General features: G+C 40.6%; 1 protein-coding gene across 43 annotated transcripts in view; it reads right to left on the bottom strand.

Annotated features, from left to right (window-relative positions):
- Positions 1-14,432, bottom strand: part of LOC146582295 (protocadherin alpha-C2-like) — a 213,204-nt gene that overhangs the window by 11,986 nt on the left and 186,786 nt on the right. For 42 of the 43 annotated variants that reach the window (XM_085294375.1, XM_085294180.1, XM_085294491.1 and 39 more), the window contains exon 2: positions 2,993-3,057. In XM_085294375.1, coding sequence (XP_085150501.1) covers positions 2,993-3,057 — 65 coding nt within the window. Of the gene's footprint in view, positions 1-2,992; positions 3,058-6,434; positions 9,506-14,432 lie in introns of those variants that run through there. The other variant, XM_085294148.1, reaches the window with a different exon arrangement.

Genomic DNA, 14,432 nt, shown 5'->3' with positions numbered 1-14,432 from the left:
CACCCTCTGCTCTACTGAAAAACACCACAATCTGTGTAGTGTTAAAAAGCAACAACAGAAATTCTACTACAAACCATGGTCCAATCTCACTGTGTCTGCCTTGTCTTGAAAAGTGGAAGATTATACTGTCTGGCTCAGACATTGTGGTTTTAGTAATAAAAAAAAAAAATTATTTAAAAAAGAGGGCACAGTTTGGTTATATCTACATGTCTTTAAAAGGTGTCCCAAATATCTGTTATCTAAGGATGGGAGGATGAGAGAGCCTCTGTTCAAAGGTGAATTCACCTAAAATTCACCTAAACTGTACACTTATATACCTGTGATTCATTATCCCATGGCAGGCTATCACAGCATGCAGTTACCAATATAAAATGATTTTACAAAATATACATACCATCTTAATTTGCTGTTCTAAAGCATCGTTTTATTCTGCTTCTCAGCCTGCTTCTACTTTAATTCAATTCATTGATCCACACAAATTTTGGCACTGACTATAGTTCTTCTCACAATTATCAGCTTAAAAATAGATATGTAGAAAATTATTTATTTCTTTTTACAAATATCCATGTGCAGTACTTTCTGTGATTAAAACCTGTCAGTGATTGTGTTTTAAAACAAGAAATCTAATGTCTATCAGAAATCTGAACCAGAACCAGTGTAGTAAAGTAAAGTTTTGCAACTGATTATATTGTAGTTTTCTTTTCTTTTTAATACTGTGAACAGTTAAAATAGTATACAGCTAGAACTAGATTATGCATTGATGCATGACGAGAAGCGATTTGGTGATGGATGGAATTTTAAGCGCTGCTAAAACACAGCATTATCGGGTACACTGATTAAATATTAAAGCACATTATAGTGGCAACAGGCAGACAGTATATATTTCACCTAATGGTAGTCTCTTTTTCTCATTTCCCTTGTAACCCTCTCCTACTGTCTGCAACCACTGTCTTATCAATTTTCAGGATTTTTCAGCCACTTATTGTTTTATTTCATAACTACTATGATCTCAAAATTAACTCATACTCTCATACTTTTATAACACACAGGAGAAAATGTGCTTTCCCCAGGGATTAGATTAAAAAAATGAAATAGGTCACTTCTATTAAATGGTTTTTCGGGTGTTGTATCCAAAGCCTCTCACACAAGATATGATTCTGATACTGTATAAACAGATGAAAATTCCGTGATGCTTAGTGATAGTCAACCTGAAACACATCAGCGAGAGTCAGTCATGAGAAAGATTAACTATATTAGACTGTTTCACTCAGACACATTAACTTCAATAATCCCCGCTGTAATTATGAGGGAATCTATGGAACATTAATGACACTCAGATGATGCGATGTTAATAATCTGGCATCAGATCGCATACATGAGTACATACATATTTGTATCTACAGAGATGATGTTTGAATAATGAAAAGAAACCAACACTCGATTCAGTGTTTCAGGTTGCATCTGTGTTAAGACAGATGTGCCACTCCATTCAAATACAGGTGGGACAATAGCACTGAGTATAAATAACGATTGGAGCTGTTTTAATCATACACACTATGACATGCATATACATATGCACAAGGGCCTTAGGAGAGACAAAGTGACAAAGGCAAAGTGTTTCTCAGCATGGGTGTCTTAAGCAATGTTTCTAGTTGTTTGGCATTAACACTTCTGATATTTTTTAAATGCCACCATCTGTAAGATGAGGACAGATTAATTTAGTCAAGCAATAAATGAGATAGTTAGATAGAGATAACTTTCCTACCTCATTAAACATGTAACTGTTTGTAATTATGGTGCCATCTCATAAGCATGACCCTCGATTTTGTAATTTGTAATGCGATCACTACCGTGGTCATGCAGCACACTCCCTGTCTCCTTGTAGCTATGTTTCCACCCAAAAAACTGCCCTTCATACATCACTGACCCCTCTCTGCTTCTAACCCTCCAATCCGGTCCCCATCTGGGCATGGTAACATAGAGCAATTCCTGAGTGTATTTCTTATTGCTGTGTCTCTCTTCTCCTATAGAGTATTAAAGATTAATTATTTCTGCTTATTTGAACAAAATGCTTAAATAAAATCTAAGGTACTTCTCTAAATTCTCTAAATTTACCTTAACTATATGTTTAATAAACATAATGTACAGTGGAAAATGGTAATTAATGGGTGATGTTAAGATTAAATCCTTCCACTTAAGGCAGCACTCACATCACTGCGAAGGATGCACAAAGATAATCCTTACTGGAATTAATGAATGCAAATGCCTAACCTGGCTAAATGTTTGATATGTAGCTGGGTAGGCTTTGTTAAATATTTTAAATTTTTGCCTGGTAGCCATTGGAATGGGGAAACTCCATACCCTTTACAACAGATCTCAATGTCAACTCAGTATCATTGCCCAAAAAAAGCTATTTTTTTTAAATATACATTATTGTCTATGCATATATTTTCTGCTTCAATTCTAAGATAATGTTTAACTAACAGCCTGCTCTAAAAATAACAGACTCCCTTCAACTAATAAACTTGTAAATAACCCCAATGTACTTGCAGGTCTTTGTTTATTTTAAAATTACTCCGCATAATATGCGGAAGCATGCTAGATCAATATCTTTATATGCAGATATTTGGAGGGATAATGACACCAGCAAAACTTGTTTTTGGAAGAAGACGAGTTTAACTTGGGTTTGCATTCATTTATTTAATGTTTAGATGTTACATCGGATAGAATTTAAATATGACACTAATCTTTTTCTATATACTATTTGGGAATAGGTTATGCAACTTCCATATATAGGGATTAATAAAATTTGTCAACTACTACAGATCAGTCATTTATAAAACTGTGCAGGAATTAATTATTGGCTTAAATCTTGAAAATATGATTTTTTTTTCTTTGTTTACCTTTTGTTTTTCACCAAACATTGGAAATCAACTAGTGAGGTATGAAGAGACTTTTAGTGTAAAGTCACAAAGTAAAATTGGATCCTTACCTCTGCATTACACCTCCTGCTCTCAGGGAGGCTGAATATCTCCAGTCTGAATTTGGTGCCTTGGGCTGCAAGAGAGAGTGAGAGAAATTTAGTCTTAAGTACAGGTGAAAGCCAATACCATCTCATTAATAAGTCATGGCAACAACTCCTAGTGCAGTACACACACATTAACACACAAGCTAAGGCACCCAACCACAATCTATAGCAGCGATAGCTTGCCTCTTCGTTTGCAGAAAAATGACTGATGGATTGAATCATGTAGGTGTGCTCATGGCCTCCTATCCTCACACACTAGTTTCTTCCCCCCTCCCTCCCTACTCTCATCCATCACTTTGAAGGAAAAATGACTTTGAGAGATTTACCTCCAGCAGCCTACCAACTCTGTAGTGTTTCACAAAAGACCTGAAGCCACACAGACAGAATAAGTCCTCTTGGACTCAGCTGGGTGTTGTGTGTTTATCACCACTAGAACTCTTATTTCGTTTTGTATATTAATGATCGACTCAAATTTCAGCTGTTAACCCAACGTCTCTTCTGCTTCCTCTCCATTCCCAGACGATTACTGGGCATGTTTTTCAGCAATGCTTAATCAGTATTTTTTTTAAGACAGTATCATCAGCTAGATTTTTCCTTCTCACCAAAGACCCACCCTTTCTACCCTGCCTCTATATATTCACCACCTACTCTTCTGTATTTGAGTTCCTTCTGTTCTGTCTTGTTTACGCTGATAAAAACCTTGAGTTTCACTGCCACACAATTTGCTTGAGTGAGTCTGACACATCTCACCATGGTAACTGTGAAGAGCCCAGTGTATATTTTACTCTACACCCACCTCCCTCTGTTAGTTCAGCCCAGTGAAGGTCACAGGTGGAGAAAGGAAGAGGGAGGGGAGGGCAGATATCAGATTAAGTCCCTCTATATTTAGACTCAGACAATTCTACAAAAGAGGGATAAATGAGCACCACAATCTCTGATTAACTGTCAGTGGTGCAATTTGTTAATGAGATCCTATTATGAGACTTCAGACACAAAGGTAAAACATCATATATCCTGAAAAAAGCAATTATAGTACTAATTGTTTGTTTGCAGCTTCCTAAGATGAGACTCAAATTGCGTCAAAATGGGCTGTTTGCAGCAACCACATCACCGAGATGAGATAGCATTTCCTCAGATCTCATCCTAAACCACTGACAAAGACAAAACAACCTGACCAAGGACACTAAATCCCCCCTGCCTGGCCATGCAGCTCATAAGAGACCCATTTACAATCCCATTTCCTTTCAAATATGACAGATGTTCACTTGCTACTGAAGCTGCATTGACCTCCATGAGTCTGCAGTGGACATTCATCACCCTTGAAATCCAATATTTGGTCTTAATGAGAGAAGCCTGGTATTCCTCCTGGAGTCTTTCAAACAGAGGATAATGTCTGCAGGGATATAGAGTGCTGTAGCATCTTTTCATACTAGGAACTAAAGGTGAACTTAATTATATGGAGACAATTTTTCACCAAAAAGCAATCAGTGAACAGATCAGTAATTTAGAAGGAAGTAAAAGACATTAGCTTGGCATTAAATACACAGTTAATGCAGGTTATTTTGCTCATTTTACTTTGTAAACAATTGAAATAAAGAGGGTAGAACAAGAAAGAAAGAAATAAATAACCTCTACAAATAAGACCAGATTGTCCACAAATGGAACTAAACAGCTTTGCTTAATGTTCGCCCTGTTGCTACACAGCAGTGGCCAAAGGGAAACTGGTCTGCCTGACCGGATGGTGTTTATGAGGATAAATGAAATCACACACAGTAGACTATACACACATTAGATAGAAACATCTGGAACATAAATATGTTGGTAATTTAGTTAGTATTCCTCCTAAGGAAAAACAAACCCACAAAACTAAAGCATTCACATAGTAAATGTAAACAAAAACAAACACAACAAAGAAATAAAAACCTAAGAGAATGAGAAATCAACGCATCCTATTTCATCATTTGAAAGGGAGAATATGAATTAAGTGAAGATGAAAAAACAAAATTCCCATGGGGTTTTTCGGTATATTAATTTCCTTGCCTCACAATACGTGATAAATTAAGGAATAGGAATAGTGTCGCACTCCCATTTTCTCGCCTTTTCCTTTATTCTTCCCTCTCCTTCTGAGTGAACACTCCTAGCATGGATACAGAGCTCACACCTCCGCCATCAACTCTGTGTCCAATCACCTTTTATCCCCCGCCTCATCTGTTTGGAGGCAGCCAATCCACGGACAGCACTGAGAAACACATCGCTTCCATTTAATTACATATCAAGATCGAACATGACTGGCATTTAATGAGGAACACTTCAAGTGATAGCTGAACAATTACCTTTTTCTCCAGCTCTCTTTTTATCACCTAATCTCTCCTGCATTCTCGGCACTTTTCAGACAGGCTCTGGGATAAACATAATTACTAAAATAATAATAATAATAATAATGTGCATCCAAAATAATGCCGTTTCACTATAACTACAAATGAGGCAAACAGTTCAAACTTCCACATAACAAAAAGAAAGAAGAGAAAAGAAATAAATGTATAAAATGAAGCTCTATGCTGAATGAAACTCAGTCTCTGCCTCATTTCTGTATTCTTTACTAATTCCCAGAGCCCAGCTTATTCTTTAGTACCAAAGAAGTACGTGACCAGAAGCGGATATTTTGGTGCAGTGGGACTGGGGGCTCTTACAGCTGGCAAACTGCACTATTTCACAGATTCTCTGTCTCCTTTTTTCTGTCTTTAGAGATGACCACCTATTGCCCTCTAAAACTACTGAATACTGTGGCACAAAGATGACCTTAGACAAACAGCACAGGCTGTGTGGGGTCACAGGTGAACAAGCAATGCTAAATCTACCAGTTTGTTTTGAAAACAAAATAAGTAAAGGGAAAGAAAGATACAGTGAGTGAGAGGATTTGCACCTTGATATACAGACTCAGTGTTTACTGTGAAGGACAGACACACTTCAAAATTTTAAACCGTGAATCATCAAACATTGTGAAACACAGAAAAACAATATGTAGTCTACCAAATATTCAATTAAAAATGTTAACACCCATTCACTCAAATAACAACACAATCCAGAGAAGCAATCCACATTGTCATACCAAACCATTATCAAGATGCAACACCTAAAGATAAGGAATGTGAAGATGAAAACTATGTCCATTAACATCATGATGAAAACAATTTCTTCATCCTAGCAGACAAAGTTAGACTAAGAGAACTAACCAATCACAGGGAGTGGCACCATGCAATATATTTTTAAAACATCACAGCCCCACAGCCCCACTGCTAAAACACTGCCGAAGAGAAAACCCTGAGAATTTTCTTTTTATGGTGTGCTTCATTTAGTGTTAAAGAAATCTAAATTAACAAACACAGAGATCAGACCACAAACACACCTGAATTGCTGTTGCATCTGGCATACTGAGACGCCGTACAAATATCTGGCTCTGTCCACTGTGACTGGTGACGTAGCCTGAACCCCAAGTGCCACTATGCGGCCGTCCAGTGTTGTAGAACATAAAAGTGTCACTTCCTGATGTGGCAGTCAGGCATGTCTTGTAACAGTATGTTTTGGTGAGAGACCCGTTTCCCCGCACTTCAATATAATGTGGTTCCACTTTGAGGTCACGTCGCAGGGCCACATTGTTGGCTTGCTGCCCTCCACCTGCAGCTCTTGCTGCGCCCCCACCTCCAGCTGCTGTAGCGCCTCCTTCTGGCACATTTTTCTTGGACACACAACAAGGGCAACAGGAGCCAGGCTGGGTACAATAGGCATGGCATCGCACAATTGCCAGCACAAAGATAGTGACCAGGAATACAAAGGTTGTGGCACTCAAGGCAATGATGAGGTAGATAGTGACACTGGAAAGCTTTAGGCCACTGTCAGCTCTGATGATGCGTTTGGTTTCAGGTGCCAACTTTGGAGGGGACTCCAACACATGTACATAGATTGTAGCGGTGGAGGAGAGTGGGGGTAGTCCATTATCGCGCACCAGTACAGTCAGAATGAAGGAGGTGGAGTTATCTTCTATGACACGCCGTGTGGTGCGGATCTCACCTGTGTACTCATGCACCTTGAACAGATCAACATCTGTGTTGGTCTGCTCCAGGGAATAAAGTAACCAAGCATTCTGCCCAGCATCACCATCCCATGCAGTAATCTTGCTAACCAACACTCCTGCTTCAACGTTCTTCATTAGTGTCTCCATAGTGCGGCTTCCATTGGCAGGTGGGTACACTATCCTGGGCACATGATCATTCTGATCCATAACGTAAACATAAACTGTGGCCACACGACTGAGGGGAGGTACACCGTTGTCCTGGGCTTTAATCTGAAAGTGAAACTCTCGCAGCTTCTCAAAGTCAAAGGCTCTCAGGGCATAGGCCTCACCTTTATCAGGTTTGATGCTGACATAGCTGGCGATAGGGATGCCATGGTTGTTGTCATTGAGGACGGTATAGGTGATCCGTGCATTTTCTCCAGCATCAGCGTCTGTGGCCTTAACAATACAGAGAGATGCACCAGGAGCATTGTTCTCTGTAATATAAACAGTATATGACGTTTGTTCAAAACGAGGTGGGTTATCATTAACATCTGCAACATCCACTTTAAAGGTCATCTGAGATGACAGGGGTGGTGTGCCTCCATCCACAGCATTGACTGTGACATTGTAGGATGAGATGGTTTCACGATCCAGGAAAGCTGATGTGACAATAGTATAGTGATTGCGGAAGGACTTGATCCTAAAAGGCAAATTGGGCATGATCTCCAGGGTTACTTGCTTGTTTGGTCCAGAGTCACGGTCAATCACACTGATCAATGCTACCACTGTGTCAGCCCGGGCATCTTCACGTACAGGGCTGGAGAGTGAAGACAGTACAATCTCAGGAATGTTGTCATTGACATCCAAAACTTCTACAACTACTTTACAGTGTACTGCTGTGGGGGCTGGCCCCTTGTCCATTGCCTGTATATACATTTCATAAGAGGTTGTCTCCTCGTAGTCTATGTTGTTTTTTACCCTAATTTCCCCTGTGTCTGTGTCCATAGAAAACATCTGTCTGACTCTTTCTGGCGTGTAACTGCTGAAAGAGTAAAAAACCTCGCCATTTAAGCCATCGTCGGGATCTGTTGCATTTAACTTGATTACAAGTGCACCCTTTGGAGAGTTTTCAGACAGTTTTACTTTGTACACAGAGCTGTCAAATGTGGGCGAGTTGTCATTAGCGTCGAGCACACGGACATTAATTTTGGCCGTGCCAGTTCGCTGTGGGGTGCCTCCATCCATTGCTGTCAGGATAAGCTGATGAGAGGGCATCTGCTCCCGGTCAAAGGACTTTTTGAGAATGAGCTCAATGTGCTTATTATTAGAGAAGGCTTTAATTGCGTCTAGAGTGAGGTGCTCGCTTGGGCTGAGTCGATACTGCTTCACAGAGTTGGAGCCGTCATCTGCATCCTGAGCGCCTTCGATGTGGAAACGAGACCCGGGCACAGCGGACTCGGACACCTCAAGCTGATATTCATCTCGAGGGAACTGCGGCGCGTTATCGTTCACGTCCAAAATCTCAACCTCCACGTTGTGCACCTCAAGCGGATTCTCTAATACTACCTCAAGGCTGCGTGAACAGGTGCCACTGAATTCACAAAATGTCTCTCGGTCAATGCGGTCACTCACCACCAGTTTCCCAGTTTTGTGGTTTATGGTGAAATATCTCCGTCCACTGTCCGATGTAATTCTGATGCGTCGAGTGGAAAGTTTTCTTAGATCCAGACCCAGATCTCGGACAATGTCACCTACCAGTGCTCCGTTCTCCAGCTCCTCTGGAATGGAGTATCGAATTTGTGCATTTGTAAGGCCACTGAGTACGACGATAACCAAATATAAAGAAAAAGGCACATTCCCTTTTACACTGTAACAGCATCGCGCCGTCACAGCCATCGCAGGCGGGCAGAATTTGCGGACGGGTTGGAGAAATCTTTCCGCCTTTTCAGCTTACTGTTGGTCCCCACCCGCCTCATTAAAAACGAGGGAACAGACCGCGCATAACTCCGACTATGTGCAGGATAAAAACCGCATCTTCACAGGTGCCTGCATGAATGAAAATTTTTCCTCCGCATCCATATTTTGCTTTGTCTGTCTGAGTGGTGTTATTAAACGAATCTATCCCTCTAGCAAGCCTGTCTCCTTTCACAGATGCCGCCTATTGCTCTCTCTCTCTTTCTCTCTGCGATGTGGCGATGCTGTCTGTGGGCAAAGGGGGAGGGCCAGCTTCTCGCTCAAACGACGCTGACTGCATTTCAGCACCTCCGACAAAAATAATCAAACACCGTCTAATAAAATTAAACTTCAAAAGACCAGACCTCGGTAGTTTTATCGATATGTCTAATCTACAAATCAAGATAAACCTGCAGCGGCATCTGTGTACTGATTTCGAAGAAATGAACAGAATCGTTTTCCCTCTTTTTTTGTGAGTGCCACCGCCCTTTTCATTGTGTGCTGGGAAACTGATTTATGAAGCAGCCTGGAAATTAGACTTCCTCGCTGATGCAAATCCAGAACAACACAAAAACGCTTTACTCCAACGAAAAGAGATGTGTTTTGGAATAAAAGAAACACATAAATGCACCAATTTAGGAAGGGATCCACATAAAGGTGTGACACAATATTAAGTGTATTTGTTCAATATAAAGAGGGCTTTATTAACTCCAGTTTTATATCACAGAAAATACAGTGGGGGTAAGAGGAGGTGACGGGTAAACTGACCACGATTTGTCTTTTTAACCCCGTCCTAATCACGTGTTAAGTGCTGCGAGACAGGTGACTTCTGTCAGAACAAACACATTTCTGTTCCTTCATGATACCACTCTGCCCTTCAGTGACAGCTGACAATGCTTTGCACTTTAACACCACAGCTGCAGAGCCATTAGAACTGGTTCAGTCCCACATAAAAGAAAAAGCACATGACATAATAACGTTGTTAAATGGTGACCAGACTAACCGGGTCACAGGCAAATGCTCCAGATGTTAACCTATTCCACATCTGCATAAAGACAAGGCAGGGCTTTCCCCTAATAGGCAGTACAGATGTGAAGCACTTAAAGCGTTAGAAGGATTCTTGTCAACATGCACGCCTTCCCTCGGTTATCAGCATCAAGTCCTCAATTAATAGCGCATAAATCTTGCAGCTACTAAAACGCTACACCAAGTTAAGTTAAGTTTCATTCATTAAATTAAATGGATTAAATTGCGCATGTGTAGCAGGTGGTAACGTTAACATCTTTTGCGGGGTGCCCTTAAATTACTTTGCTAGCTCGATGCTCAGTAGCGCAGTTCAATGCTGCATATTTTGGTATCGATCCAATGCCAAGTAAACAAATGTCAATACTACCAATAACAGTACTGAGACCGATATTTCTAACCTATAAAGGCAATTTATATCGGGAAGAGCAGTGTGTATTTTACGTGGTGTTTTTTTTAACCCACATAAGCAGCCCCTTACTGAGCTTAGAAGATGAGAAGTATCGATCCTATCGCGCTAGTATGGATCTGATACCAATACCAGTTGGAATCAGTATGATATTTGGCTTGATCTGCTCACCTCTGGTTCCCAGTATACAAGTTAACTGAAGCTAACTGGAGCCTTGGGCCAAACGCGAATCAAAAGGACAGACAGTATTGGACGCTTTTGTCACGTGTTTGGTTGACGACTAACAGAGATTCGTGTTGAAACGTCCTGGTGAAGCCCACCAAGAATAAAAGTAATTTTCAGCAAATTCGGTGATGCATCCAGTAGAGTACCGATATCTAAAAAGTGCTAATGTGATCTGTTCACACTCTTTAAACACTAACTTGTGTAAAGTTATTCGTTGTGACGATTTGGCCTTGTGAAACCCCGAATCTTCTTCAACACGGCCACTGGGCCAAGATGAGCGTCTACCGCCCACATAATCTTTTCTCTTCCTTGGTGCTCTGCCACTGTCACCCACGCCTGGTCTGCCCACGGCGATGACAGCGTTTGGCATCTCGGGAGACAAAGAGAAGACAGTGACTCACTGGGATGCTGCTAGTGGATGAACGGATACAAGGCGACACGAATAGGTGGCGTAATTGGAGAAGCAGGCAAATGTTATGTGCGAAAGTCAGACGTTCTGTTAAAAAATGTGTTTTCACATTACGTCATTTGAATATTATTATTTTTAGTGCTAAATCCTTCGTGGATTTCTACATGTGCATTATCAACAGAGCGAGCAGCATCACTGGGTTTATATGGGTCTGCCACACTAACCGTGACATTTAGCAGATTTTCCCGCTGGGGTGTTTAAACCTTCGAGTCTGGCAATGATACAAAAATAGAGAGAGACGACGTTTATCTTATAAACAACAAACACAGAGCTGAATTTACACGTGTTCTCTGCACCGATCTTTTACATTCCTTTCCGCCCTCCTCGCTATTTTTCCCAGCGCATTTTTTTTTCTACAGCTGTCTAATACTCATTCCTGCTTCATATACGCCCATCTGTTTCAGCGTTAATTGCGTGCCTCTGAGCTCTAGATTATTTCTTTCTTTTTTCACTCAAGGGTGTTGCAGATAAAGTTATTAACAATGTCCCACCTGCAAACAGACGCCTGTCACGCCTAAACAAATACTGATTTCAAAGCGCTAATTGGCTCATTTGTGTTTCCCTTTACTGCAGTTTGCGCAGTTTTTTTTTTTTTTTTAAAATCACAGGTTATCAAAGGTTCGGTTCTCATCTATTTTTTCATTTATTTCTCCTTAAATATTCACACCTTCTGCAATCTCCAATCTGGACTGTCTCAAGCTGCGCTTTTGTCCGGCAGCCGCTGTTCCAGCTGATGACTGGCTGAGGGAGATACTGGGTTCTTACGCGTTTCGTGACGTGCAGTTTTCAACGTGCGAGCTTGTGACAAGAGAAATATTCTGACTTTGCCTTTGTTCCTTTTATTGCAGCAGAATATTAAGAGCCCCATTACATCAATTATGCAAGATGATCATGATATTAATAACATTCTCTTCAACCTCATTACTACTGTAAGCGGGTACTCTAAAAACCATTCATATTACTTGCCCTAAGAGTTTTTTATATGGCACACCCCATTTTAGTGAGTTAGAGCTGACAACAGAGACCCTCATAGAAAATGGTCATAATTGGGCAATCATTAAGTATAAGTCCTTGCATCATTCCCTCCGTGAACACATACAAACAAAGGCAGTCATTCCAACTTAAAGGGCATTTGTTGCTATAGGCATTTATAAGGAAAATACCACTGTATAATAACATGGCTGTGTCTGAAGGGATGTCAGAAGATCTGTTGATCTGTCTGTTCTCTCATATTTTTTTTAAATGCCAGAAAAGTATCATTGACAATATGACCTTACTAGAAAATCGGTGCATGCAAACTCTTAGGCCTACCTAGTGGTTCTCTAATAGTGGTTCTCTAATAAAGTTCAGGACATTGTAATTGGAAAAATTCAAGTTTATTCTCACATTTAGATTCAGGTGCTTAGAATTTCACTGTAGAATTTTGTATAACCTTTTATTTCTTAGGTGAAGGACATGTGTGTGTCAATATCACCTAGTATAACTGCTTTGCTATGCTCAACTGTGTTATGTGCTAACTGTTTTGCTTTGAAGAGAAAACTCCCAAGAAGACAGTGGGAGTCCTCCCTATCCAGCAACAGCCCAGGTGGGATAATCAACTGTCGTAACTGAAGAGATACAGAGAGTTGTTTTGTGAGGGTATAAAAGAGGAGCTGAGAGAACCCAAAGACAGAGATCTCATGACAGAGATCTCACATACAACTGTGATGTTGTATGTTTGTTAGCTCTCCTGCATGAAGCAATTAAAAAGCTTGGCCACAGCTGATCGCATTGCAGACTTTATTAACAAAAAATTCGACCATAATGCTCCCCAGTGTAATGCCACTGTGAGAGAAAGAAATCCTAAAGTATTAAAATCTATGTTATTCTGGGCAAATTCATATGGTGCAAAGCTTTGCTTTGAAGTCTCTTTGTGCAATATGACAGCAGTCACACTGTATTAGTATTTGCAGACGGAGACAAACACTTATAAGATTTTCATTTTTCTTAACGCTTCTTCACATAGAAGGTGAGAAGAAAAAATAGAGCAGATGTCTGTCATGAATTTTTAAAATGTTCTGAAATAAATATGGCAAACTGCTCTTTTAAGAAGCCTTTATACACCCTTAACACAGAGGAAGTGAGTAAAGGAATATCTTGTTCAACTGATTAAATTAAAAAATAAAACAGTATATTTAAGATATTTTTCACATTTGCTGTCTTAGTAAAAAAAGGAAGGTTAAAAGGCAAGGTCATTAGTGATACACATTTAAACCTTCCCCAAGCGGAAGAGGAAATCTGGGCAGGAGGGAATAGAGGTGGAAAAGACAGTGAAATTGGTCCCTCTGTTGGAATACACTGGTAGTACAAGGGTAGGACACGTGACTATCGCCCCACCGCCCAACCCCAGGCTTTTTCATTAAGCCAAAGCACTAGAGTCTAATCCCATATATGAGTGTGCATGTGTTTGAGAGAGAGGGAGGGAGCAAGGGCACAGATGTCAAGCTGCAGTGGCAGTCATTTTCTTTATCATTTTCAGTATAGTGACCTCAATGGAAAAAAGCAAGCTATAAAGCCAAGGCACCCTGCAGAGGTAAAATGAGATATAGCAATGCAGAGAATGCCAATCTCACACATACATAATTAAAAAGATTTCAAAATACACATACGCGCGCACGCACGCGCGCGCACACACATACACGCACAAACACACACATGCTTATGCTGTGTGTTTTTTATAAAATGCAAAAATACAAAAAGCAAAGGCTGATGAGTGCTACTGCTGAATATATGGGCTTATCACACTGTGACAGAGTTGAATTCTCATGCTTTCTCTCCCCTGTGCTCAAGAACTTTCCCATTATAAAATCTTCAAAACAAAGGTCCCATGATAAGCCAATCCTCTTGCTCAGGTGGACACAGTAAGTGCGTGTAAAAGGCATTCTCTGGGTATGATCCCTTGTGTACCTTTTTCTAAAAAATAAAGGGTTTGAGAGGACACCAATCCATCCCTGTGGGACCCTCCAAGGGTTCTTGGTTGTCCTGATTCAGGCTGTGCATAAATCAAACAGATTTTCCTTGTGGCACTGAACAAAGCTATCAGAAAATGCAGGCAGGCTTTGGATACTTCCCTCTCAGGATGCCCTGGCTTTCCATCCTTCCCATATGGGAGGATGGAAGCCATGGTTCTGAGCATGACAAAGCTAATCTAACGACAGTGAAAAACATCCAAATGCCACTAAGAGGGAGCATGTGGGGAAGATGGGTTAGCGGAAGAGGGTGAGTAGGGGAG

Source organism: Mchenga conophoros, linkage group LG2 (assembly GCF_057382185.1).
Source record: "Mchenga conophoros isolate Kocher_MC1m ecotype Shallow Benthic linkage group LG2, M_conophoros_male_GT1.1, whole genome shotgun sequence".
Classification (NCBI taxonomy): Eukaryota; Metazoa; Chordata; class Actinopteri; order Cichliformes; family Cichlidae; genus Mchenga; species Mchenga conophoros.
Note: the sequence above shows the minus strand (reverse complement) of the source record. Positions and strands in the feature narration are given on the sequence as shown.